At 53.6% G+C, this 26,944-nt stretch overlaps 5 protein-coding genes across 5 annotated transcripts; 2 read left to right on the forward strand and 3 right to left on the reverse strand.

Moving 5' to 3' along the window:
* Positions 1-3,472: 3,472 nt before the first annotated feature.
* Positions 3,473-5,076, forward strand: J4E87_007715 (uncharacterized protein; the record flags this gene model as incomplete). The annotated part of the gene is made up of 3 exons (XM_049379309.1): positions 3,473-3,720; positions 3,776-4,003; positions 4,056-5,076. The coding sequence occupies 3 exons, from the start codon at positions 3,473-3,475 to the stop codon at positions 5,074-5,076; spliced, it is 1,497 nt and encodes a 498-aa protein (XP_049230883.1).
* Positions 5,077-11,053: 5,977 nt separating this feature from the next.
* J4E87_007716 (uncharacterized protein) lies at positions 11,054-12,155 on the reverse strand (the record flags this gene model as incomplete). The annotated part of the gene is made up of 4 exons (XM_049379310.1): positions 11,054-11,489; positions 11,545-11,675; positions 11,732-12,067; positions 12,120-12,155. The coding sequence occupies 4 exons, from the start codon at positions 12,153-12,155 to the stop codon at positions 11,054-11,056; spliced, it is 939 nt and encodes a 312-aa protein (XP_049230884.1).
* Positions 12,156-12,932: 777 nt separating this feature from the next.
* J4E87_007717 (uncharacterized protein) lies at positions 12,933-14,876 on the forward strand (the record flags this gene model as incomplete). The annotated part of the gene is made up of 5 exons (XM_049379311.1): positions 12,933-13,212; positions 13,265-13,426; positions 13,480-13,787; positions 13,844-14,371; positions 14,538-14,876. The coding sequence occupies 5 exons, from the start codon at positions 12,933-12,935 to the stop codon at positions 14,874-14,876; spliced, it is 1,617 nt and encodes a 538-aa protein (XP_049230885.1).
* Positions 14,877-15,577: 701 nt separating this feature from the next.
* Positions 15,578-17,719, reverse strand: J4E87_007718 (uncharacterized protein; the record flags this gene model as incomplete). Its single annotated transcript, XM_049379312.1, has 1 exon — positions 15,578-17,719. One exon carries the CDS (start codon positions 17,717-17,719, stop codon positions 15,578-15,580), a length of 2,142 nt encoding a protein of 713 aa, XP_049230886.1.
* A 3,807-nt stretch (positions 17,720-21,526) lies between these two features.
* Positions 21,527-24,374, reverse strand: J4E87_007719 (uncharacterized protein; the record flags this gene model as incomplete). Its single annotated transcript, XM_049379313.1, has 8 exons — positions 21,527-21,664; positions 21,700-21,981; positions 22,286-22,450; positions 22,490-22,777; positions 22,875-23,201; positions 23,361-23,480; positions 23,556-23,949; positions 24,007-24,374. 8 exons carry the CDS (start codon positions 24,372-24,374, stop codon positions 21,527-21,529), a joined length of 2,082 nt encoding a protein of 693 aa, XP_049230887.1.
* Positions 24,375-26,944: the final 2,570 nt, after the last annotated feature.

The raw sequence follows: 26,944 nt of genomic DNA on the forward strand, positions 1-26,944 counted from the left end.
GTTATGTATCAGGTCACGAAGATGGTTGGCTGGTGTGTAGTATTGGGATTGGCATTGCCTTTAGGCTTATTGGGGTGAATGATAGTTGTAGTGATGTATGTTTAGGTAAGGTTCAGGCGGGTGGGCTTGCATAGGCAGGCGGGTTTGTAGTGGGCGATATATTGGCAATATGAAGGATTGGAGGGGTGAGTATGATGGGGTGGTGGTGTGTGTCTGGGATGTGAGATCGACGATACACAGTAGATATGCGTGAATATCAAAAATTTGATCTTGCAATTGGTAGTCGTGCATATTCGGCCGGTGGATCAAAACCCCCCCAAAGCGTTCGGAGGAATTGACAGGTCACATCACAGTGCACGCAATGGCCCGTGAGGGCGGAGAAGAGGAAGTGTCTGTGTGATTTCTCTGTGTCGCCTGCCACACTTGCCGGTAGAAATCGCTTCCGCGCCAATGGTAGCTCAGGGTGCGACGCTTTTTATAGCTCTGGGCCGACGGGTGGAGAGGGATGCTTTGCATGGTCGTGCAGGTGCAAAGTGTGGCTTGCAGATGGCTGGGGAATGTGTATTGCGCGCCGCGCTGAAAACTCGACATTTTGTGTTAAAACTTGCATTTGGTAGCCGGCTTGGCTGCGATGTCTTGTTGTCGTGTGACTGACGGTGTGGTGTCGCGACATGAAGCCTCTTCAGACGTCATAAAATGTATGTATAGTAACGTTCGGATGTTTTTTTTTGTGGTTGCTGAATCGCTGAGTCGGTTAGTAGTGCGCTGGCTTAGTGTACGCTGGAGCTATGCTGAGGCTACGCTGAAAAGGCGAGTAGGCCATCGGAAAAGACCGATGCGACGATGGACGAAAGATGCGAGTGGAGAGGTGTCTTGTAACCCTAGTCGCAGAACCCCAGAGAAAACATGGCTGCATGGGTAGCCCTAGATGCATGGTCGGCTGCAAACTCCCAGGGTAAAAGGACCTTAATCCTAAGAATAGCCACCACGGATCTATGACAACCAAACACCAGCTCGACGTAGGCGTGTGGCTGAAGGAAGACTAGCCTGCGAATACACATGTTGTCGCATGAACCTGCTTTCGCGCATTCCGCTATGTCATCTAGTAGAGTTTTAGCCTCGGTGGTTGCAAGAGGTAGCTGGTAGGTAGGCGACGGGTGCCGCCGCGATGCCACTGGTTCCTGGTTTAGAACTCGTATCTCGTGGCAGCTACTTGTGCTCCACCACGCGACGGTCGCGACGGAATCGCGCGTATAGACAACGTCATAGGTACAGCCCTATGGAATGTCGGCGACGAAATCGCAGCTGCTGTGACGATATCTCGATATGTGGATGCAGGCTGTTGTGTCAGGCGCCCACCAGCAGGGTCGCGTAATTACTCAGTTACTGTATAGGCCCCGCCAGCAAGCATTCTCCGCTGCATGAGATATTGCCAGGCGGGGAGGTTCCCAGGTTGTTTACCCAGTGATGCGATGGCGTTTCGCGATGCCACAGGCGAAGTCACTACGAGTGGGAGCGGAAGCCACGCTTATTCATCGCGCGGCGCCCTTCCGTCGATAGCGGAGACAGGAATAGAGCGAGGTCCGCCGCCACTGCTCGGCGCAACTGGATGCGAAGGAGCGGTATGAGGATAGCGGCGTGAGGATGGGCCAGCGTAGTATCGATGGAAAATCAGCGCGATGAGAGTGTAGACCCTTTTTGCGTGCGGTCTGGTGACAGGTGACGCACGGAGGGCTATTTTTGACCGCGAGATATTGAGGGCCCCGGCTTCCGCAGTGTTTAGCGATCGCTGGTGGCATCGCATCAGCAACGTCAGTCTGATTCGACCGACGTCGCTGGCAGCGTCCAGCTTCGCATTTCGCGTTGATGAGATCTCGGGCATCCATGTCGCCCGTGGTCGCCCGTCACGCCCGTCACGCGTGGGCGCTGCCACCTCACTCAGGGCTCTGGAGCTGTCTGAAAAATTAGCAGCGCGCGCGCCCCGAAGCTGACCCGGCGAGCAAGCATGGCGGCCTCCTTCACCCACTATTCCGCAGGCGGCTTCCAACTACCCGTTACAGCATGGCCAGCGAGCTATCCAGGTGCTACTGGTCGATCGTTCTCCACGCACGGCCCGCGCAGCTGTTGGCGTTTCCTCGGTCGTCGGACCTGAATGGCCGTTTTTCACGCCTCTTGCGCTCTGAGCCCGAGCCCCAGCTGGAGCGGCTCATGCACCTGCACGCTCAAACGTCTCCGTCCCAAGCGGATTGACAGGGGCTTTGACCAGAGGGCCACCAAAGGCTGCTTTCTGCGACATGGCCGTCGGCGAACTAGCACCTTCACACTGCACCCTAGCCCTGGGCTCAACCCTCGCCCGACAGGGGCCGCTTCATTCATCCAAACACGTCCTGAGTCTTTGAGCGACGCCGTGCTGCATGTCTGAAAGCGCCCTGCCGACTGCGAGGGTTCACGTCTCGCTGGAACCTTAATCCCCACGGGAGTTACACCGGGGCTATGTCATACGAGCAGGAGCCAGCCGGTGCCATCTGGCAATCAGTCACTCCATCGTCTGTAGCTCCCGCAAGCTTCTCTGCCCTCCCTGCTAGCCTCTCCCGTCTCGCGGGCTGCCACCCAAGTCCCTCTTCCGCCGCTCGTGGCGTCACTGCTATTTGTGTGGACGCTACCTCAGGCTAACCCTACCTGGCCCCGTTTCTCGACGTTTGTCGTCTTTGGGACCGAGCACAAGTCACCCTGCGCTTTTGCCCGCATACCACCCAAGTCCCTTCTTCAGCCTGGCGAGCCTCTAGTCCATAGCCTTGTCCTCATCCTGCATGGTCATTGTGCAGGGGGTAGGTTGCAGACGAGCTTGACTACTTCCGCTGTCACGTCGTCCTGTCGTACCCTCTTAGCCTGTCCGCCGGAGGTATTGCTGGCCTTGCGTCAATATCTCTCCAGCCCTAGAGCTATCTAAGCTCATCCCATCTGCACTCTGCACTATATATCACCAGAACGCCCACGAACAGCCTCCAAATCACCACCCTGTCCAATTTAGTCACCGGTTTCGACCCCATTACCCTCGCTTTGTCAACCGCTCGCCAGATCTACCGCCCGCATATACACAGCCCCTCGTCTATCCCACCTTCCCGTCCATCTCGCATACCACACAACAAGAGAACACTGCCTGCGACTGATCCTGTGCCCTGACGTGCTACCACGACCACGCCGTACGGTCCACTTCCCACTCTCGCTAAATTACTTCATCTTCCTCTTGAAAAATGGCTGGTCCCGGTGGAGGCCCTTCAAGGCGCAGCCATACCAAGTCCCGAAAGGGCTGCAAGACGTGCAAGAGGCGGCATATTCGCTGTGATGAAACATTCCCGCAATGGTAAGCACCAACATCTCTTTGTCCACGACTCATGTACTAACATTTCCCAGCCGCAACTGCACCAAGCACCAGGTTCGCTGCGACTACATGGACAGTCCAACTGCCATGATGCCAGAGTCTCCCCAGTCTCCTCAGCAGCCCAACCTGCTCTGGACGCCCGAGATCGAGGCCACCATCGAACTCTGGAGACAGACGGGAGAGTTCCCTTTCCCCGAGCTCCGAGTATACCCACAGCCGCAATGGCGCGCCTTGACGACGGTTGACCTCCGTCTGGTGCACCATCTTGCCTCTATCTCGAATGAGATGTTCAGAAACAGGACTTCGAAATCGACCCTCTGGACCGACATGATGCCCAAGTACGCACCTACCACCCCAAGCGACTACGCCCAAAAGCAACACTAACGTTTCTAGATTCTTGAGCATAGCCGCAACCCATCCATTCGTTATGCACAGCATCCTCGCCTTCTCTGCCTCGCACTTGGCCTGGATCTCTCAATCAACCGAAACCCGAAACCTCGCATTCCATCACGCAAGTCTTGCTCTCAAGGGCTTGCACGACGGCATCACCAACTTTACTAAGCACAACTCGGATGCTGTACTTGCGGCGTCTCTCCTGCTTGCATGGCAGGCGACAGACTGGTAAGGACTATCCGAATATATTAGGGTAATCAAAACTGACGCAGTCATTTAGGCGAGGCTGGGCTTCTCTAGTCACAGGCACGAAGACTGTAATTCAATCCATGCAACCCTGGAGACATGAGTCTCTGTTCGCCGACTACATCGCAGAGCACACGCCTATGCCAAACCGACACTTTATGAACCCAATCAGTACCCCGATATCGCCAGAAGCACGAAGAGAGCACATGAACGCCCTGGTCGATATCCACGCCTCCCTTCAACGACTACAGCCCTACCTCACTCGCAACGAACAGGAATCGAAATGGGTGGACCAACTCAAGGGCTACCTCGACCGCCTGCGATCGTCTAACCAGCCGCAAAGCCCGGAGGAACAATTTAACCAACTCTACGCATTACGGAAGTGGCTGTTCTGGGTTCCCATTTCACTTCTAGCTGCGAAGCGTGGAGACGTCAACGTCCTGGTTGTTCTGGCTCATTTCTACGCTACTGCGCTAGCCTTGGAGCCAATGTTCCCGGATGTTGCTTCTGTCTTTGTCGCGGACCTTTCCCTTCGCCCATTGGAGGAAATAAATCAGCTGGTGCAGAGTTTCCAAGACCCTCGATACGATGCGCGCATGCAGACCATGTCCTATCTGGTGCAATTTCCTATCGACATGGTCTCGTCTTATAAGACCCGGCGAGAATGGTCTAGACAACAGATGACATCTATTTCGCCGATGCAGCAGCAGTCGGCCTACGCACTGGAGAGCATCAACCTGGACCTGGAAAACCACATTGCACAATACAGCTACGGCCAGAGCCTGTCTCCCGCCTTTGCGCCATCACCGCTCACGTTCCTTCCCCATGGCATGGCTTCTGCACCGACGTCACCGTACCTTGAAGTCCCGCGATCTGGCACCGTCGACACATATGGCACAGCTAGCAGCTACGCATCGTCGAGCAGCTATGCGTCTCCGCTGGGGTCGCCTGCAGCGCTGCTGCCGCCGTACTCGGCCCCACAAGAGCATGCATTCGCATTCGGAATGCAATCTGGTTATCCCAGCGGGTTCGTGGCTACACCTATCTGGACGTGAACGACGCGCTGAACGATCCCCCAGGAACCAAATGACTACTCCGATGCAGATTGTCGCTTCTCAATCACATACTCCCGCGCTGGACGATGTAGATGACAAAGGCCAGGCGTCCACTGCGGGGTACCTTCCCAGCCAGTACAACCACGCCTGAGAGCACCATGTCGGCGGAAATTCGAGGAACCATGCGCACGCAACGAAACCTGACATCCGCCCGGCCCGTCCTCGCTGTATCCACAGGTGTGCGAGACGAACAATTTCCGATCGATTGATCTCTGTCAATCATGACACCCGAGTCGGACCTATGACATGCCACCACTGGCACGGTGCTGTGGCTTTCCGCCGTAAGCCGTTCGCGGTTTGGCTGCTGCGGCGCTTCGGCGCAATATCCGGAGAGACGCAAGGTGGACGGAACAACAAGTGGACATGTTTCGCACCAACATGCAACGCGCGCATCGTCCCCTGTTATGTCAGCCGCAGTTGGACCGGAGTTCGCTACATTGTAGGAAAAGGCGCATCGAGCTGCGGGACTGATGCCCGGCGTGGAGGAAGCCTGACGAGGCTCTCACAATACGCCACATAACGACATAATGGAGAGCTTGCATAGCGCAGCGAACGAACAACCACGCTCAGGGAAAACGTCTTCCTCATTGAGCGTCGTCCGCACTTCCCCGAGTACAGAGAAGAGCAAGGATACTTAGGCACCAGCTAGATAGCAATGCACAGAAGAATTAAGGTTGTCCAACACCGTCCTAGTTTCTCAGCCCTAGTCCTAGTTTCTCCATGTGATGGCCAGGGTCTGCCCTGCATGCTCGCGTGAAAGATGGACAGGTCAGCTACCAATTTTAGCTTGCTGCCGCCAATCAAGACCGAATCCCCCACCATCGCTTCCCATTATCAATTATCAACCCAGCACTGCGGGTTTACGTACAAGCATGTTGCCGACAATGCAGTCTCGATTCAGCGCAATAGTTCTCTTCAATGCCGTCCAAGACGTAATTCCCAGGTTTTCCCTGATGGGTAAACCCTGACGAAAGAAAGGATAGTTAAGGATCAAAAGACAACGGCCGCGCTAAGGTATGACCTACAGCGTGCGTAGGCTCGAGCTTGATGTCATACCAGTGCGCTGGATTTCGCTTTTCGCGGGTAGCGGGATAGGATTTGCTCACTCGCCTAGCCTGGCTAACGCGTACGAATCGTCACACCGTTCTCTCACCAGCCACGCACACATGCTGGCTGCGCCAACCTTGTTTTGTGTGGGAATGCGAAAATGCTGTGATGGCTGCACCGCCACAGAATGCTCCGGCTTGGCAGGCTACTTGTTGGTGCAGAGACCGGTCAACGTTAGGGAGATAGGGCTGATGTGGTGTGTTCGAGGGGAGTTGCGCATTGAGATGTCGATTGGCCGTTTTTTGCGTGCGGCGTCAGGCGTTTGGAGGATTCCAATGCATAACCATAACGACACAACGGGAGCGGCATCCATGTCAGCCACAGCATGCAAAGTGGAAGGTGCAAGCGAATTCCTATGACTTTCTCTCGCAATTATTCCACTTTCTCGCTGCCTTCCCCATTTCCATCGCCAGCCCATCACACACTTGCCGTTGTCGCAACACTTGCTTGTCAATAAGAAAGGCTGCCTTCGGCTTTGCGACCCCAAAGCGGTTCACCGACAATTTCAGCACTTTGTTACGTCTTAGCTAATAGTGCTCACGCCAGGGTCTCCAGGGTTGTACTTGGATTGGGACTGCGAGAACCATCTCCTCGGCATCTCGGTACTTGAGCTCTTACAAGGCATATCCATGGTCTGCCCGAAGAGCGCGAGAGAAAGAGAGCTACCCGGTAGTGTTGCAACTTGCAGGTGAAAAAGTTTGGGTCGTCTGCTGGCCAGCTGCTTCAAACATCCCAGATAGGCGTTGCATCATGGGAGTCCGGCAGGTTGCTTAGCCGCGTCCCTGGTGTCGAGTTAGCGGAAGGACGATGGACCAGGGCAGGCGAGTAGAAACTCTGTGCACGCGCTTCCTTGCTTCCTCCTCCTCCCTCCAACAAACGTGCCTCCCAATGTGAGAGGGCGACCCACAAGAAATTTCCGCCGTTCCTGAGGGACGCTGTTCAAGCGGCTCCGCTCTCTTGGAACGTTTGGGCTCCGCTGTCTCCATCGCGCCCTACACGTTTTTTCTTCTTCGCTGGCCGCTGAGAGTCGGACGTCCAGGGCATGTCCCCCACTCTCCCGTGGCCCACGGCCTCCGTGGTGTGGGCTGTTGCGGTGCTATTATGCCGAGATCTCGTCTCGAGGATGTGGAAATGGAGTAGGTTTGCATAAATGATCACTCATCACATCCACCAAAAGAATCGGAACTTTGCGAACTATCGGATGATGCAGATGGTTTTCCACTCGCCATAGTATCCTCTTGTCGCAGCACACCATGACACTCCAAAATTCTGACCTGGCAGAACGCAACGGGCACTACCCGTGGTGTACCAGCGGCGGCTGACTCGAGTCTCACTCGACGTTGGGTTCTTCGTTCACCGTACTTGGAATCCACCAACCACCGCCCGGGGCTCGGATCTGGCTTTTGTCCGGCTTCCGAAGGAGAGAGAGAAAACGTGACGCGACGATCAACCACCAAACCAAACAAAAAAAATGCGTGAGCTCGGTCGGCCGAAGGATGCGCACCTGCGCTCGCGCACCCTGCCAGCGCTCACGCACCAGCACCTGCAGGAAAGCAGATCTCTACTTTCTGACAGCCGTGCAGCCCCAGCAGCAGCAGCAGCAGCCCCCGATTTCTACTAATACCGAACAGGTCATTGATAGTTTCTATTCTGGGGATCAAGCGTGCATGGGTGGGTGGGTGTGTGAGCCTCAGCGTGGTCATTGTCATGTCGAGCCGAGGCGGAGGGTCGGTCGGTCGCTGTAGGTACATCATGTACTGTGTGTACATGAACCTAGGCGTGATGAAGCCGAATGCTGGAGAAAGTTCCGACCGACGACATGATCCGCGCGTACCTAAGGGGTGGCTGAACGAAAGAACGAGTAGTAGCCTCGCGTCTGGCACGGACACCAGAGCTGCGTTAGACTGTGTGGCTGGCCTGTCCCCGACTTGTGTCGCGCTCACTACCATCGCCATGGCGCGTTTTTCGCGGAGAATGCCACGATGCCAAAGTTTGTTTTCCTCTGGTTCACCTCACCTCGGACAAGCACGATCCGATGGGTTGTGGCGTTTCTGGCGCTCTTCTAACGCCGCGTCGCATTGCCACGTTTCTGCGCAAAAGCTTTGGAAGCGAAACCCGACCGTCGACGCTGCTAACTAAATAAGTTCGCGAAGACTAACACCCAACTGCCTAAACTCTACGTCGACCCCCAACCATCAGCACGCGGAGACATCTCCTACACACACACACACACACACACCCTTTTCGCCCGCACATCTGCCTGAACTGATTGCCGGACGGAGCACCCCACGATGTCATTATCAGTCGATTCCCGCATTCCTTCCTTCCTTCCGACCGCCCACGCCCATACTCCGATAACTGACTACTAGTCGGGGAGCTAAGCCTCACCTTTGTATGCTTTCTATGTCTCCAAACCCCCCAATTGGGGTTTTGGGGGTGGGCTAAGCTGTATGCGGGCATATCTAAGACGGGGGGAGTTGACCCGATGGATGGTAGATCTGCTGGTACTGTGTATGCGACTGCGACTGCGACTGCGATTGCGATTGCGACTCTGCTGTGCTACTATGTATTGCTATTATGGTAGTGAGGATGTTACCTTACGGTGAGGTTGCAAAAGGGATCAGCGAATACACTGACACGTAGCGTGTGTATCTGGAAGTGCAACGCATATCGTGGCATCATGGGACTTGCACTCATGGCACCGCTGCCTTCGCTACTACTAAACACATCGATCCCAACTCGAGCAGTCCAAAAGACACTTGGTGTACACCGCGTGGCAGGCGTGAAACATAGCTGTTGAAGATCTTTTCCCCTGCGTACAAACGTGTAAGACATGATTCATACATCGTACATCGACAAACCTCCCAAACCCAACAAGCCTTTCTCAACCCTGAGAAAACAGTGGAAACGCACGGCCTCCTCTCGGTCCTACATCCCTCGCAAGTTGGGCGAACTACGTTAGGTAACGTGACTGGGTGTCGTACGCGGTGTTGATCGCTTCGAACGCGACGCGTAGCTTCTGCACTGGCTTCTACTCGGTACCGTCATACATTCTCGTATTTACGGCACGTCCCATTAGCGCGGCGCTGCCATTAATGCATGCGTGAGGCTGAAAGTACGGTAGTGGAACGTGGATGTGGGTAGGGTAAGACTTTTTTATAACTCCGAAATACGAGGTTGGCGCGAGCAGCAAGATGTCGGTCGGCCAGGGACGATAGGGTGATGATTGGAGGGTGTGGGATTTGATGATGTCGATTGGGTATATTTTTGTATGTTGGATGGTAGGAGCTGAGGCCTTGGCTTCCGATGTGGTTACGCTGGTGAAAGGGTGGGGGGATTTAGCTGCACATGGGAATTGCATGCATGTTGTTTCGGGTTTTGATGGGATTTGTCGAACTCTCGGCCGAGGGAAATGGGGATGTGGGGTGGTGTATTTCTATGCGTATGTTGAAATACTTATTTCTAGCTTCCTGGGTCAACGGCAAACTACCTCTGGACGCTATGCGAATTGTGTGGTTCTGGTCTGGACTACTACACTTCTTGCGTGCTGAGAAGATACAAGGGGGATCCAAATTGGTAATTAGCTACACGTGCTCCTATTCTCATGGGTCATCTTGTCGGGGACGTGTTGACGAGGAATGCTCTTCGGACTTGCCGATGATGGGCATGTATCCTGCCGTTTTCGTGTCTTTTTTCGTGTCTTTTTCGAGACAGGGAGTAGTGAGTGGATGCCCTGATCTTCGAAACTGCGGTAAGAGAAGGGGTGGTTTCGTTGGTCCAGTATTGACACTGGTCGGACGGTGTCAGAGTAAGATCTCTTCGAAGAGTAAGTTGCGACAGTAATAGTAAGATACGTCTACCTAAAATAATGTGTGAAAACAAGATTAATTACGGAGATACATGAATTAGAAAAGAGCTTAGTGTAACTTGAGTCTATTCGCAAGAATTTGCACATGTCTAATCAAGAAAATAACACCATGCTATTAACCATTACCTACCTCTCTGCAAACTAGCACATCACTCTCAACCAACACTATGTCCGCGCCCCTTCTCCCTCTCCCCAAACTCCTTCACCGCATCCACACACCCACTACACTCACAACCCCTCCTCACCTTGCCACACCCCTTCTTCCTCCCCAACCAACTCGGCACAGGCAAATCCCTCGCATCAGGACTCTTCCACCATCCCGGCGCACTATAATACTCACTACACATCTGCAATCTACGCTTACCTTTTACCGAATCTAGACCTCTTACAAGCACCGCCATATCTAAACTTACCCTAACACCAGACATCATGCTTTCCTTCTTCACCTACTTACCTGTGTGAAGAAGTTAGCTCAATACCTCAACACACGGGATCAAGAAGTTTGATACGTAGCGACACGAAGTCAAGATGCGGAATCGAACCAAGACAACCCAAATGGATTTGATCTTGTTGATAAAGCTTTTGATGGCTTTATCCGTTCCGCTATGTTGTCGGCTGATGAGCTGATTTAGAATGCTTTACTGTGGTATATATACCGAGGGAAGTTTGGGCTGGGATTTACGCTTTCATAGCTGGTGTGTGTGCGTGGGGGGAAGGTTGGAAGTGCGCGGGTTGCAATGATGATGTATGGTACCTAGTTCTGTTTGGGGGTTGGAAGCGAGATGGTGACTCTGTTGGGTGTAATGGTAGTAGCAAGCGTACCAGTGGTGGAACATTGATCCACTACATTTCCTTACATTATGTCTGGTCGCTTGACTGGTCGAGTGGTGTCGTCTCTTCGTGTATGCTAGTAGTGTCTTGTGATTTGAGTTTGGGCCGCGCTCACTCCTCAGGCTGGATACCCTTCTTCTTCAACTCCTCCCTTTTCCTGCTCGCCCTACTCTTCGCATCCTCAACCCATGCGTCGTACGCCCCATCACCCTCTTGCAACTTCGCCCTGGTAACGGCCTTCAATAGTTCGCCAACAAAGCCTACGAAATTGTGTCTCCTCAGAGAGTTTTCGTATAGCCACTTCGCGCGCTTGTCCTCCTGCTCTTCGAGTTCATCTTCGTCGCCTATCTCGCGTGCGCGGATGCGCAGGTCGCGACAGCAGGCCATAAGGTTGAAGCGGATTTCCGAGGGGGGGTAGCGCGCAATGCGACGTTGGAGGACGGGGATTATCTTGTTGGGGAAGTCGCTCGGGGTGCAGGGGCCGTGGAGGATGGGCGCGGGTTGGAGGCCGTCGAGTTCGTAGAGTTTGTTGTTTATGGATGTGTAGCTGGGGGTGTGTGTTAGTGACCTGTGGGAGATAGATGGATAGCGTGGGAACTTACGCGATGAAGTGGAAGACATCGTCGTCTTCAGTAGCCGTCCGCTGTGTCTCGTCGACGAAAGGCGAGGAGCGCGCGAAGGAGTTGTGGGTTTCGCGGATGAGGTCCGAGTTTGACAGTGTTTCTCCTCGTAGCTATGCCTCTTATCAGCCCCTCATATCCAAAGCACCCAGTCCCTGCCTTCACGTACCTCGGGCGGAAAGTCCCCTGCGAATTCCTTGAACTCCTTCAGTTCCTTGCCGATGTCAACCTCCTCTTCCCTATTCAGCAGCAGCGAAACAATCGCTTGTGTACCACACGCATTCTGTATCGTTTGCGCGGGGAAGAAGAGCTTATTCGCCGCCTCATAGTCATACGACCCGTCTCTCGGTACGTCGCTGGGTTTCTCGCCGGTCGGGTACTTGAAGAGGAAGATGACACCATACAGCGTACCGAGAGCTTGTAAGTCTGAAGGTTCGAGTGTGGTAAGTTCTTCGAACTCTACGCCCTTGACACCGAGCTTCTCGATGAGGTATGTGAAGACACCCTGTGGGTTGTTAGTATGCGCTTTTCTTGAGGTATAGTGGTGGCGGGCTTACCGCATCAGACTCTATTGTGTTCCAGCCTCCCGACATAGTTGCGTGAAAGTAGAGCGGTGAGGTGCGCGAGTGTGTTGTCGATGTGTTTGGACCTACGCCATCGACAGGCGCCGCCGGAACAACTCCTCGGCCCGCGCTTCGGAACGTTCCGATGCCCCACTATGAATTGAAGTGAACAAGGTCGTCCCATGCGTCGGACCCTCTACTCGGTATCGCTCGTATTCATGGAATCATCTTCTCGTGTCACAGAACAAAGGTCTTGGCGAGCATGTATTGGTATGGTCACAGCATGGAGTCGACGCAGCAGCCCTGCAATGACGTCTACCTAGGTACCGTTCTAAAGTTTCACTTCATTCCAACCGTATCCAAGGCCACCTAGGTATGGCTAGCGTAAGGCCGACGGGGTTCCTTACCCAGTACTTCCAGTCATCTCAGATTTCTTTGCAAATTCACCCTTGTCATATCTCTATACAGGTAGATCTGCTGTGTACCGGCAGATAGATCGGAAGCACGCTCCTCAGCCTGCTTCACGATAAGCTCATACTGTCAAGTTCTTTCTCCTTTCAAGACTAGAGCTCCATTCCATTCACGTCGGTTATCACTTTCCCTTCCATCCTATTGGCAGCTATGTCTACTAGTATGCATCGTGAGTGGGACTGTGCTGAACCCTGGTCTGCTTCCCGAGCACGCAATGGAGTTGCAACTTCGCGCGATGGGCGTGGGTCGCGACTACCCAGATACGTCAGAGTGTAAACAAAACCCGGGGTATATCAATATTGTGAATTCCAAAAGGCTCAACCCTCGCCCAGAACCATGATTCCAAGTCAAATCTTACTGTTACTGTCCTTCGGTGTAGCCGCTGTTACAGTGCGCTCTTCCAAACCCAACTTCATCTTCATTATTACCGACGATCAAGACTTGCATTTGAACTCGCTCGATTACCAACCTGCTGTGCAGAAGCATTTCGCCCAGGAAGGTACTTGGTTCAAGAAGCATTTCTGCACCGTAGCACTATGCTGTCCATCACGAGTGTCGCTCTTGACGGGGAAAGCTGCTCATAACACGAATGTCACAGACGTCTCAGCTCCTTACGGTACGTCGGGAATAAAGGGGATACGCTAGAAAACTGTACTGACTACCAGCAGGCGGATATCCTAGGTTCATCGAGGAAGGTTTCAATGATGCTTATCTTCCGGTGTGGCTTCAGGAGGCGGGCTACAACACGTATTACACTGGTAAATTTATGAATGGACACTCCATCTCTACCTACGATGCACCGCGAGCCAGTGGCTGGAATGGTTCTGACTGTAAGCATCCCAATACCACTACAGCGAAGCTTTCCAGCCACTGACATCTACAGTCCTGATTGACCCCGGAACATACGTCTTCTACAACTCAACCATGACGCGCAACTACGACATCTACAGAAACCTACCAGGAGAATACTCAACCGACCTAGTAGCCAATGCCGCAGTCTCCTTCCTAGACGAAGCCATCGCAGCACCCGACCGACCATTCTTCATCGGCGTCGCGCCCATAGCCCCCCACTCAGAAACAATCACCAACCCACGTCCCACAAAGTTCAATCTACCCGTCCCTGCGAAGCGACACGAACACCTCTTTCCAGATGTGAAAGTACCAAGGACACCAAACTTCAATCCTTCCAAAGTAAGCCAATCCCCTCTCCCCCGTACTAAATTCCTCCCCTCACATCTTTATCTCAGCCAGGAACAGCATCCTACCTCTCTACCCTGCGCCCACTCAACGCTTCAGAAATCGCCTACAACGACGCCTGGTACCGCGCACGCCTACAGACCCTACAATCCGTAGACGACCTCATCGACTCCATTATCGACCGTCTCAGTCAACACCCCTCCGTCCTAGAAAACACCTACCTAATCTACACAACCGACAACGGCTTCCACATAAGCCAACACCGACTCCCACCCGGAAAATCCTGCGGCATAGAAGAAGACATCAACATCCCCTTCTTCATCCGCGGCCCGGGCGTTGCCAAGAACGCAGTTCAAAATATCCCGAGTAGTCACACGGATATCGTGCCTACACTGTTCCATCTCGCTGGTATACCAGCCCGGGAGGACTTTGACGGGGAGCCCATCCCCGTTACGGGTGAGATGCAGAAAAGGGGTGGGAAGAGCGAACACGTCAACATTGAGTTTTGGGGCGAGTATTTGGTAGAGGGGAATACATTTTATGGGCGAGATGTTTGGGGGGAGAATACGTATAAGACGGTGAGGGTGGTGGGGGAGGAGTATGATTTGAGTTATACGGTTTGGTGTACGAATGAGCATGAGCTTTATGATATCAAGGTTTGTCTCATTCTCTTTTCTCTGCCCCTCTCGCCCTCAATCTATACTCTAAAGCCTTGGGGAAATGGGTACTAACAAAGGATGGCAGACGGACCCCTACCAACTCACCAACCTCCTTTCCACACCCAACACAACCACCACCATAAACACCTGGCCCATCCCCTCCCTAACCGCCCGCCTCGACGCCCTCCTCCTCACGCTCAAGCGCTGCAAAGGCCGTGTGTGCACGAGACCGTGGGAGAAATTGCATCCAGAGGGCAATGTACGTAATCTGAAAGATGCTATGCATGGAAGGCACGATGTGTTTTACCTGGAGAAGCAGACGAAGGTTAGCTTTGATGAGTGTGCGATGGGTCAGATTTTGGAGGTCGAGGGGCCGCTTGAGCCGGTGACTTGGAGGGAGGAGGAGTGGGATCAGTGGAATTAGGGTACGTGATGATTTATGTGAGAGATGGCGTTGGCGGTTGGATGCATGGGGGAGGAGGGAGAAAGGTGAGATGATGTGTGGTTGAAGTGATGGAACATGGTTTCTCGATACGCCTAAGACTTCAAGATCTAGATACGTGGGAAGGAGAGGAAAAACTGTATCGTTCGCGCAATGCCAATTGGGATTAAAACAACGGGAACCGTCTTAATAAGGGGAGCAGAGAATAAGCAACACTTCATATCTTCATTCATTCTTCAGTATTGGTATATACTCCCATATCCATATCCACATCCACATCCAAACTATCCAACCCAACAACCCCACTCCATTCCGCCTCAACCTCAACCTCAACCAACAACCAACAACCCGCTATGCCCCAACCTCAACCCAACCCAACCAACCCACACCCATAAAGAAAAAAAAAGCTCAAGAAAAGGGATATCTTCAATCGAAACCGCTACATTACGTCATGAACATGAAACATGGTATAGTATCGTGTGGTGTATGTATGCAAATGCAAACGCAAATGCACATGTATATGCATATAGATAGGTAGATGCTAGAGGCCGTGAGGGGGTATGCGTTAAAAGCTTAGAGAAAAGAAAAAGGAAAAGTATGACAAAGGACAAAGGAAAAGAGGAGGGAATATGGGGGTGGGGAGAAGGCGATGGAGGAGGAGGAGGAAGAAGGCGGGAGAGCGTCTAAGCAGAAGCCGCGCAGTACGCAAGCGGAGCCTCGAAGACGTGTTCGACTTCTGAAGCGCAGAACGAGGCTTCAGCGGGCGTCTGGTTGGAAGCGACAAGGACGTTCGTCTTCACCTCAACCTCAGCAGCAGCGAGGGGAGTAGACTGCTCCGCAACGACGTCGAAGAGCTCGAGGTCTACAGCGGGGCTGGTAGATATCTCTTCTTGCGCCTTCTCCTCGACAACGACGTCAACCTCAACCTCAACCTCAGCCTTCACTTCCTCAGCCACAGACTCGATCTCCGGGTCCGCAATCTCAAGAACCGGGACAGCAGTAGCAGTGGCAAACTCCGTAACCGTAAATGTAGAGTAACTCGTCGCAGTCATAGTAGCCGTGACGGCATTCATCATGGGCGCCGCAACCTCGGTGGGGAGCTCTAGCATCTGTGCTGACGAGGGTGCTTGCTGAGCAGCACGCATGTTCATCGCCATGTACGCAACCGCAACAGCCAGTAACAAGATAATAGAGTTGCGCTTGTCGCTGAGGAGAAGGATGATGTAGTTCTTCAGCAGCGTGCTGAGCGGTATTTGAGCTGCCGAGAGACGTGTGGCAGCTTCAGCGCTCTCCTGTTCCTTGATAGCAGTTTCCAGCGCACGGAGACGCTGGGCGACGGCGTCGGATTCAGCAAGGGCTTTGGCTTCGAGTTCAAGACGAACAGCCTCCTTCGCTTCGTTGAGCTTGAGCTGGAGGTCCTCTTCGAACTTCTTCCTCTCAGCTGCTTTCTCTTCGATGCTTCTTTGCAGAGCGGCGGCGGCCTCTTCGAAGCTCTTCTGTAGTTCGGCTTCCTCCTTGCGCTTCGCCTCGTTGGCTTCCTCTTCTAGGATCTTGGTCTTGACGGCGGCTTCTTGGATTTGGCGTTGCAGTTCGACGGTGTATTGTGCCTTGCGCTTGTCTGCTTCTTGCTCCTCCTGGGCGCGGCGCTCGAGCGTCTTGCGGACCTCCTCGGGGATCCAGGGGTGGATCTCGACGTCGCATCTTTCCATGTCGTTCCAGCAGGCTTGCCAGGCGGCGGCGCGCATCAGACCGTTGGCAGCGTAGATCTTGATGTCCCATTTCCGTGTGCCGGCACCGATGCCTTTGCCGGGCTTCTTGAGTTCGCGATGGCAGTCTATGCACATGCTGTGGTCGCCGTTGTGGGAGGTGTTGCTTCCTTCCGTCAGTGTGCCTCCACTCATGCGACTGCCCCGTCCGGTGTTCTCGTCGCCGACGCTCGCGACATCGTCCTCGTCTTCCCGCTCGTCCTCGTCTTCGGGTGGGACGAAGTGGCCGCACGGGAGCAGGCGGGGTGTTCTGAGCTCCAAGCTTTCCAGTATGCGTTCCTCGAGCAGGTCGTACTCGTCCCTGGGGTGCGGGATGAGAAGGCCGCGTCGCATCAGGATGATGTCCTGCAGCTTCTCCTCCAGCAGCTTGTAGTTCTCCACCAGCCAATCAGGCATGATCCTGGCCATGATGTCGTGCGAGTACGGTACCTGCATGGGCAGAATGGTAACATGCAACAGGACCAGCGGCGCCTGCTGCGGTGTCGGGGTCGGTCTCGGACTATGAGGCTCCCGTATGCTCCTTCTCCGTGAGCCGGTAGACTGTCTCGACATGTCGTGCTCTGATCGGCTGCTCCTGCTAGGTGTAGCCAGCTTGAAAGAGCCTTTGAGTCGCTCCTGGGAGGTCTGGTGTGCGAGTGTGGGCGGCGGCGACGACATCTGCATGGCGCGGACAGACTCAGTATTCCGGAAGCGCGGACGTTCTTTGCGTGCTCGTGCACCGGCCTCGTTAGCGGGCAGGATGGGTTTCGAAGCTATCGACGACTCGGAGGGGATAGCCGAGACGAAGCTGTAGTGCGAGGACATGCGCTGCTGCGACCCCGGGCGCGAGGTGTAGGAGCTGCGGTAGGGCTGGGGCTCGTCGTCGGGCTCCTGTTGCTGTGCCAGCTCAATGCTATGTACAACGTCGTGGGCCATGGGGAACGAGCGTTCGGAGTGGTACGAGTCACTGCCGTCGAACAAGTCCGAAGGCGACAAGGGTTCGCGATCCTGTGGGTCTTCGTAGATGGCGAATGAGGTAAGGCCCGGCTGGGGAGACGGGTGGTGCATGGTAGTAGCCATATCGACCTTTCTTCCAACAATTCTTCGCAATGTGTAACTCAAAGTTTGTGAGATGGAACAATTGCAGGATAGATAGAATGGGAGGCCAGGGATCCCATCATCTGAAATTCATGGTGAGCCGAGGCGGCACCCGGTGGGGGTTGGCTGCGAGGTGGTTGGGATGGCTAGCGCGTGCGTTGTCGACGTGTCAAGAGCGTGCTGGAGTTTGTTTACACACCGACACTTTAGCGCCTAACCCCAAACGTACACCAACGGCCTCGCGCCCCATACTTTCCAACCCTTCCAGCATGGAGCCTTCGGATTTCAGTGGGTGACGCCCCGGTAGTGTTCCCGCCTGCATGCCTTTTCGAGAACCCTCGCCTTTGATAGGATCTGGATCTTCCTTCATGCGAGTACAGCCTCATTCTGCAGCATGTAACATGACTACTCAAAGATAGCCAGTACCCCACCACGAGACAGACCGTTTCACGCGCGCATGGCGACGAGCAGAAAATCTTTGAGTCGCTGATTCACGTCTTTGTAAAAAGGTCGGTGTAGGAAGCTGATCGCAAGTGGCACAAGCTCGTCAAAACAAAGAAGGGCTACCAATCTCACGATATATCGTTGACGCTTTCATCGATTCATCGAAGCTTCTTACCAGCCACTTCATGTCCACGTATCGCTGTGCTGGCTCTGCGGCGGGGCACAGTCTACCCCTCCTGTTTGAACTAATTCCTCTTCGCTCGTAATTACCACAACCACGATAGCCAGCACATGCTGCATCACTCACTATTCCTAGTCTGGCACGCTCTCACTCTCGATAGTTTCGACTTTGCCTTTTATACCTTCCGGATCACGTGTATGAGTGCAGATTCAATTATTCAAGCTGGTCAGTGTATAGTCAGCGGACTTGAGAGCCTCAAGCTTTCGAGATTCCATATAGGCATCACCATACAATCGAAACCCCTCGACTTACTGCAAGCGGCGTCTAGCATCTCATTACTCAACCGAGAACAATGAGCAGCCTTCCCGCGCCATCCATGACGAGACACTACAAGTACAGTCTGGTATTGCCTAGATCTTCAGAAGACAACAGATGGATTCACCAACTCAATCGCACTCCCAACTTCCTTCGCACTCGTAGTCTTCCAGAATGTCTCGGCTCTACCTCCGCCAGCATACTGACCATGACTCATACGCCATACACCCAACATGCACAACATCACAACCCCCCTCCTCATCCCCAAACCCGATACCCATCATGCCACGAACAGCCCTCTTCGCAATCGACATCCAAGTCGAATTAGCGCAAAACGCAGCGACCGAAATACCACATGCGGATCGTATCCGCGAAGCCGGGACGAGCATCCTGCAGCGAGCGCGTCAAGCCATTGACACGGCGTGCGAACAGGGACGAGAACCAGATTTGGAGATCGTATTCGTTCAGCACGAGGAAAGTGCTGAGAAAGGACCGCTGGTGAAAGGGAGTAAGGCGTGGGAGTTGGTGTTTAAGCCACGGGATGGGTGTAAATGGGAGAGGGTTGTGGGGAAGGATGTCCGTGAGTATGTGTCAAGTTCTAGAGATTTCTTGACGAATGTGTTTAGGTGACACATTCTCCTCCAACCCTCAGCTTGCCTCCCAGCTGAAAAGCTCGGGTGTACACACGATAGTAGCCTTTGGCATACAAAGTGAATGCTGCGTGCTTTCGACATGCAGAGGAGCAATAGCCGCTGGGTTCAAGGTTGTCCTGTTGCAAGGTGCGCACTCTACTTACGACTACGATGACAAGACAGCTAGGGAGGTTGAAACAGATGTGGAGTTGATGCTCGAGAGCGCGGGCGCTGAGGTGGAAGGCTGGAAGGCGTGGAAGCCGGTGGCTTAATTTTCAGGATGGTTGCTCAAGTGTAATCGCATCACTGGGAGACGAGCGCGGACAAGATGATCTCGCGATGCAATGTCCACCGCCTCGCCTCCACCTCACTCACTCATCCATGTTACGCAAGTCATCAGCTCCATACATGCGAGTGCAAACAAAACTTTACCTAGATACGCATACCCGCTCGTTCGTAACACACACCGTGCCAAATCTCGTAGTCTATCACCTCCCTGTCCCCCGCCGGATCACCGCCGCCTTCGTCAACTCTATTAAGGAGCGATCACATGATAGGTAGGTGCTTCTAGGCTAGTGCTAGTCTATATAGTTAGGTACCATCAGATACTTCGATTCATCATTTCTAGACTCAACAAACTCCTCCACCAGGTCACTCCTTCGTGCGACTGTCAAGGTCCCTGAAGAACGCAACATCGCGTACGCTGAGTACAAGCGCGCAGATTCAGGTCTCTGGGGCCCACGCGATACCAGGGTCGCAGGCGACCTATGGTCACTATAGGTCCAAGACTCCCTAAACTAGAATCAGAGGACCAGGAAGCGGGCCCGTGATGACGCAGAGGTGGATGATATGGTGCGTCCCGTTCCGGGGGAGTTCAGAGGAGCGCTTGCGCATGGTCGTGCTGGGCGCCATTAGGGCTTTATATGGGTCCCGAGTTCTTGGTGGGGAGACATCGGGTACGGTTCGTGGTGGGAACAAGTACGGGGGTGAGGTTGATATTACTGTATGATGGGTTTTTAATGGGGATGACGTTGTTTGTTCTACGGTATCAAAACACCGGAGTTAGATACATTGGGGAGATACCTTGGGGAACCACCCGCAGGAAGTACCCTGAGGAGCCACCTTGACGAACCACCTTCTTAAGAGGTATTCACCAGGGTCTTCCTGCGGGTGCTTCCCGCGGGTGGTTCGCTGGGTTGCTTCCTCAGGGTGCTTCCCCAAGGTGCTAATGGCGTTTACGTAGTGACCACCAAAGTGTTGCTGCCTGACACGCTGGCTACAAGTTCGTAGGTAAGTCCAAAGAACGGCTTGGCGTGTAGAACTAACTAACACCTTTAGTGGTGAAACAGCCTTGGAGTAAAGCAGTCAGAGGCCGACATCTCACTAGTAAAGTCTCCAGGCGGCAGGCTTAGGCAAGCTAGAAGCCGACAAACGCTTAGTGACGGCATGTACGATTTAACTCATCGAACCGCGAGGGCGACGTCGCTCTGAAGCTGTCTCACAAGATCCAATACAAGCAAGTGTGCAGCCGACATCGGCTCAGCAACACGCCAACGTCTTTGTGACCTCATATCCTGGAAGCGACGTAGCACTCACCGAAGAAATACAAGCTTCCTCCAATTCGCCAACCCCTTCCGACAATGATATCGGTCATGGCTTCAGTGTTCACTACTCTCAACATCACTCGACGCTCGCCCTATCTCCGAGCCCTTCACCATTCAGGGCGAGCTCGCGGCAACATGTGGTAGCCTTGACCGTCGTGGGTGAGGTAAAGGGGGGAAGGTACGAGAGGGCAATCGCCGTTGCTGTACTTCCTCGGTGGAGAGGACATCTATGATCTTCCGAAGACTTGCGGCCTTCTGTAGAGCTGTTCAATTACGACGAACGCGCTTATTGTACCGACTTGTTTATAGCGAAGAGGTGAGGTAGTTTGCGTTACAATTATTCAAGGACTCACTGTATGCTCGTCACGACGCAATAGTATCTCGAATCTCCCCACTCAACAGCATTGTCGCCTCCACGCACCCTCGTGAAGTTCCAACACTACTCGTACTCAGTTAAAGTCGTCTTCCACCGCATTAGCTACTCGCCGTAGCTTGGTCGGTTGGTTGCACTTTACAACACCCCTCGCGACAAAGGACTCAGGCCGGATCTACCAAATTACTTCCCGAACAAGCTCATGCTATTTGCCGCTATACATTGCTACGACTTGCACCCTCACCTCGGTGACGTGTCACTAAGCTGCCGCCATCCATGGCGAGATACAATGTCGTCGCGCTCTTTGTCTTTGAGGGTCATGGCAGCCGTGTGCTCGATGCGTAAGTCTTTCAACTTCTTGGCTTCGTTCTTCTTTTGCTGAGTGACTAAGTCGAACTGTTCACGAAGCCTACCCGTTGCCTCATCATCAGTGACGTCTTCGCCGCTTTCTTCTTGCTAGCTGCCCCCTCGACTCGCAACTTGGTGAGCGTGTGGCGGAACGCCTCCGTCGTCAGATTTGCCATCTGGTTTTTCAGATGCTTGCTCACACCTTCTTGGTGCGACTCCAACTTGGCCTTGATCTTCTTCTTCTTCTTTTGGGCTTTTGTGACGTAAGCCTCGATAGAGTTCGGTGACTTATACGTCCATACAGTGACCTCTCGGTCCTGCCCAGTCCTGTTTACTCGGGCGATCGCCTGCGCGTTAGCAGCACAAGATATGTACGGCTTTGTTCGCGGTTACCCAGCAGCTGTGTCGAAGGCCTCTCTCACTCGGGCGATAGTCTGTGTCCCGGCGGCGGTGGGTTCTGGCCAGCTGCGCCAAGTCAGTCACCGAGACCTGCGCTGCCTGGGTGAGTGTGAGGCCTCGGCCGCCGTCAGACGCCTCTGGTATACGTAATTAATCCTGGAGATGCTCATAAGAGTTCGGATGGCCGTTACAACTACAACGAGACTTCGCTTCGGTCAGACTCTCCATCTTTCTCCTTAATCGCTCACTCACCCCCTTCTGATCCAATGTCAAAACAGCCTTCTTCTTCTTCCTTTCCCATTCTTTCTCGACGTAGCGCTCAATTGAGTTGTGTGCATAAAACGTCCAGATAGTCACCTGACGGTTCTGACCGATCCGGTTGATCCTCGAGGCGGCCTGGGCATCAATGGCAGGGTTCTACCTTGGTGTCAGGATGAACATATTTGTAGCCTCTACCAGGGTCAGGCCTAAACCAAAGCACTTAATGGTCGCCAGCATGACCCTGACTTTGTCTTTGGGGTCGTTGAATCGCTCGCGCACAGCGTCCCTCTCCTTCAAGCTCATGTGGCCGTTGAACTCGAAGAATTCGATGCCCGTTGCTCTTAAGGCGTTGGAAACAACGCCGAGAGTCTGGAGAAATTCATCAGTGATGATGATTTTCCCCTCGCTCTTGGACTCGTGCAGGGAGAGAATCTGCTCGATAAGCTTGTTAACCCGTGTTGAGTGCCAATCCTTCTCTGTCTCCTCTAAGAGTTAATTGCGGGACTCTTTCGCGGTTATGTCGACGTAGGCCTCCTCTTTGCTAAGGCTTTCCCACTCCTCGAAGTCGACGCTTGCTGACCACGTCCAAAGACTGCAGAAACTCATCTAATACGATGATCTTGCCCTCCGTAGCCGGCTCATGAATGGGGACGGGCTGCGGCATCAGCGTGTTGATGCGTGCAGAGCTCCAGTAGTCCTTGGGTTTATCGAAGAGACGCTGTCGCGCCTGCTTGTGGCTCATATCGAGGAAGATGTTTTTGTGAGCCAGACCCATGGTCGCCTCTAAGTCAAGGCCGAGCCCCTCAAAGTCTTTCGCACCCCCATATTCATCCTTGCTCTCAGAATCTTTGGCAAGGTTCGCTCCCTCATCATCTTCGCTAAGGCTTTGTCTCCCGCGCGCTTCCTCCTACTCCCTTGCGGCTTTGCATCCTTCTGTTAAGTAGGCTCCTGGGGGCTGCATGCGCTTCTTCTCCCTCAGTGCGTGGCCAATGTATGCCTCTGGCACCTCTTTCGGTTACCCATAGCTCCGCGTCTGGGACATGGAAGTCTTCTGCCTCTCTATCACCGTTCTTCGGAAGTTGTGACTCATGTCCACGTAACTTTCGCCCTCATAGTTCACGACAGCGTTGTGCGTTGCAACCTGATCGAATGCGGCAAAGAAGACGATGCCCAGGTGTCGGTACCGCTACTCGACGTCTACCACCAGTACTTCCCCGCCATCCCAAAGCGCTTGCGTGGGAGGTCGCTTGTCAGCGCTTACCAGCTGAGCGTCCTGGCCGGTAGACTGAATGGAGACGGAAGACGGAGACCGTCCCGGTGTCCACCCCCCAGCGGCCACACCTGGACCTACAACCTTCACACGTGCTTTGAGGACCTCTGGCAGGGCCCGGACGCGGAGTCTCTCGGACCACCGCTCTCTGTCCTTGTCCCCCTTCTGCTTACCCCAAATGGGTCTTGTCTCTTTCTGGTGTGCCGCCTCGGCCGTCGGTAGTGTCAACTTTGTGGTTCTCACGCTGTGTCGCGAGAATTCAACGAGGCGACCTCGATTGAAAGTGTCGTCGATTGCGAGGGGGAAGAAGCAGGCCCGTAGGCTGGTGGAGAGGATCGCGTTTCTTACGCCCTTGAGGGGTTTGGCTTTGGTTTTCTTCGGCTTCCTGGTGACGAAGTAGTCGTTGAATACTTTAGCGTCGTTTCAGGGCTCGATCCCCAACCATTTCATGAGGGTTTGAAACTCGTCGTAATCGTTTTCGAGGGGAGTTCCAGTGAGACCCATCCTCTTCTCTGCCTGCAGTGCGCACATGGCCTTCGAGGTCTTAGACCGCGATTGGCTGGCCTTACCTATCTCATCGGCGATGATGATAGCGTACCGAAGCAGCATACTGTGGTAACTACCCTGAACGGGTAGAGGCCCCTTGTACCCCTTATCCTTTTTGTGGTCAAGTACAGCCGCGATTTCCTTGAATCTGGTGTATTCTTGTCGTACGTTGTCGTGTGTGTAGTGTCCCCGCACCGTCATGAGCCAACTTCGTTCGTTGTTTCCATCGTTCGTATTCCTCTCGCGGAACTTCTCACACGGCATAGCATTCAAATATGGGGTCGCGAGGCCAAGCGGACCTCATTTGAGGGTGGCGATGACCCTGACGCCGAAACCGAGTGGTGACTTCGACCTCTGGCAACATGCGGTTCAATGCACTGGATATATGGATACTCAGAGTACCACTCATCAGGCCGAACACGTCCGGGATCGTGAGGTCAACGATGGCTCATCCCATAAGAGTGAGAGTGAAGATAATTACGACAATGAAGATGGCAATCTCGCGAATCTCAAGGATGATTCCGAGGATGAAGAGGTTAGCCCGGATATTGAGGATGTTCTGAACGATATTTCAGACACTGAAGACACCATGGTGAAGCAGGCTTTTGCCTTGTTCCGCCAAGGACGCCACACACCCGCCAGCAACACATCCTTGCCTGAGTGCCTCACGGAATATCCAAAAGTAGTGGGCACGACCACTCAGCGGACACGGCCCCGACATTGTCCCGCAGCGTATGGCTACCCCATACCACAACAACTCCAACCCCTACAACTCCGTGGGATGACGCTCCAGCGGTAGCTTACCGGCCTATGCTTCGCAGTTTAAAATGAGATGTTACCCATAGAGGGTCAATGCTATCTTCAGCGAGTTGCTTGTGCAGCTCCAGCTCGAACCTCGTGATGTGGAAGACATGGCGGAATATAACGTCAGAGACGTGGTGGGCGACAGTGACAAAGGATAGGTGGATAAATCCTAGAAGCCAGGAGGTAACATACTGCTGTCACACTTTACACTGTCTGACCAAACTTTATCGCGGAGACTGCATACAGCAACTACACGTCTTATCGTGTCGGCGCAAGGGACCGCGAAGGCGACGTAACTTCTACAGAACGACATTGTCTTACAACTTATTGAATAAAACCCGATCGTCGAACCTCCTTAATACCTACTTCTTACATGGCGGAGATGCAAAACTTCTACGTGCTTGGCGCTGACGATGGTTTGCCCAGAGGCGAAGACGAAACTTCAAGCTGAGGTATTGAGTTCTCGGTTATGTTGTACTACATAGGATGGGGAGAGTTCCCTAATGAACACAAGCATGGATATTGGGCCACGGGGTCGAATGGCACACCAGCGGCGAGACCCAAGGCCATGATGCCGGAGGATTATTCGATTCACTCCACGTCAACGGATCGAATTCTTCGTGATGAGAGGAGGCAAACGGAGTTAGACAAGCGGGAAGAAGAGTACGAGACTTTGACAGCGGAAGCACGGAAGGCGCCTGATCTGCCTGAATAAGATCCGGGTGCGCTATGCGTGGTGAGCTCCTTTCACACTGCGGTAATAGAGATTCATAACCGCCCTCCATTGATCATATCGATCATACTCCTGAACTCCATCCTGTTTTCGGGTGTACTTAGTTGTACTCGCAAACGAAGACTAGAGGTTTATGTAGACCCCTGGAGGTTTTCTGGAGCAGAGAGGCGTCGGTCAGAAAGTACTTGTCGTCTTGCGGCGGACGTATCATCTGGGTTTGACAGAACTGCCGATATAGAGAAGTCTTCCACGGGTGACTGACATCCATAGGCGTTTGCAAAGCTCTTCGGTTATGATTTAATCCTGCATTCGATGCTGAAGTTTACATGTTATGTGTTGGAAATCGATGTCCTTGCAGCTCGTAATCGATTGCAGATGGTGAGATACAGCGCTATTTAAGCTGAGTGGAGTCTCCTCGCCCTAGTGTTGTCGTCATTCCGGCGCACGACGAGGTAGATGTCAGCTTCTCGCACTCTCTGTATCTGAAGAAGAACGGAAGGAGCAGGCCCCGGGGGCGGGCGCGGTTGTAGCCGCCTGGGTGGGTTGAACCACCTGCTGCGCAGGCTGAGCGAGAGTGTCATCGATGGCCTTTGCCATCTCTTTGACTTCGGAATGAGCCTCGACAACGGCTGCAGGGAACGTCTTGATGAATGCACACTGGTGCGGTGACTTGGAGTCGGGGGAGCTGGTGATCTCCTTCTCTAAACGACCACGGCTCGGTGGGTTGCAGACCTTCCTGGTACTGCTGAAGGTTTCTCACTTGATCGCGGAGGCCCTGAAGCGCGGTGGTCGAGTAATCTGTCTGGCGAGATGCGGTATCAAGAGCTTCTTCTGCTTCGGCGAGTTGGGCTACAGCTCCCTGACGAATGTGATCCTGGTGCATCCTGAGGCATTTCTTGTACTCCCTGCGAAGTGCAAGACGGTCGGTGCGGTGTGCTACGGTTTCGTTGTCGGAAACCAATTTTAGTAACTTGACGGTGTGGTTCATGTTGTTCAGCTTAGCTTGTAGGTCGTGCCAAACCATCCGTTGCTGGGAAACTCGTCCTAAGGCATTGTCAGTTTTCTGTACCGATGAGGTCGTGATGACGACCACCCAGTGGATACGCGACATGGTCCCGTGCTGTATGCCCACCCCATGTCACAACAACTCCAGGGCCTACGGCCCCGTAGCCTATCATACCAGCAGTAGCTGATCCCACATTCTTCTGGGGGTGAGACCCGCAAGCTGGACGGTGAGATCCTGCTGTGATATTTCACACTGTCGGGCCAAACTTCATCGAGGAGGCTACATGCACTG

Source organism: Alternaria ethzedia (assembly GCF_023757985.1).
Source record: "Alternaria ethzedia strain BMP 0044 chromosome Unknown scaffold_22, whole genome shotgun sequence".
Lineage (NCBI taxonomy): Eukaryota > Fungi > Ascomycota > Dothideomycetes > Pleosporales > Pleosporaceae > Alternaria > Alternaria ethzedia.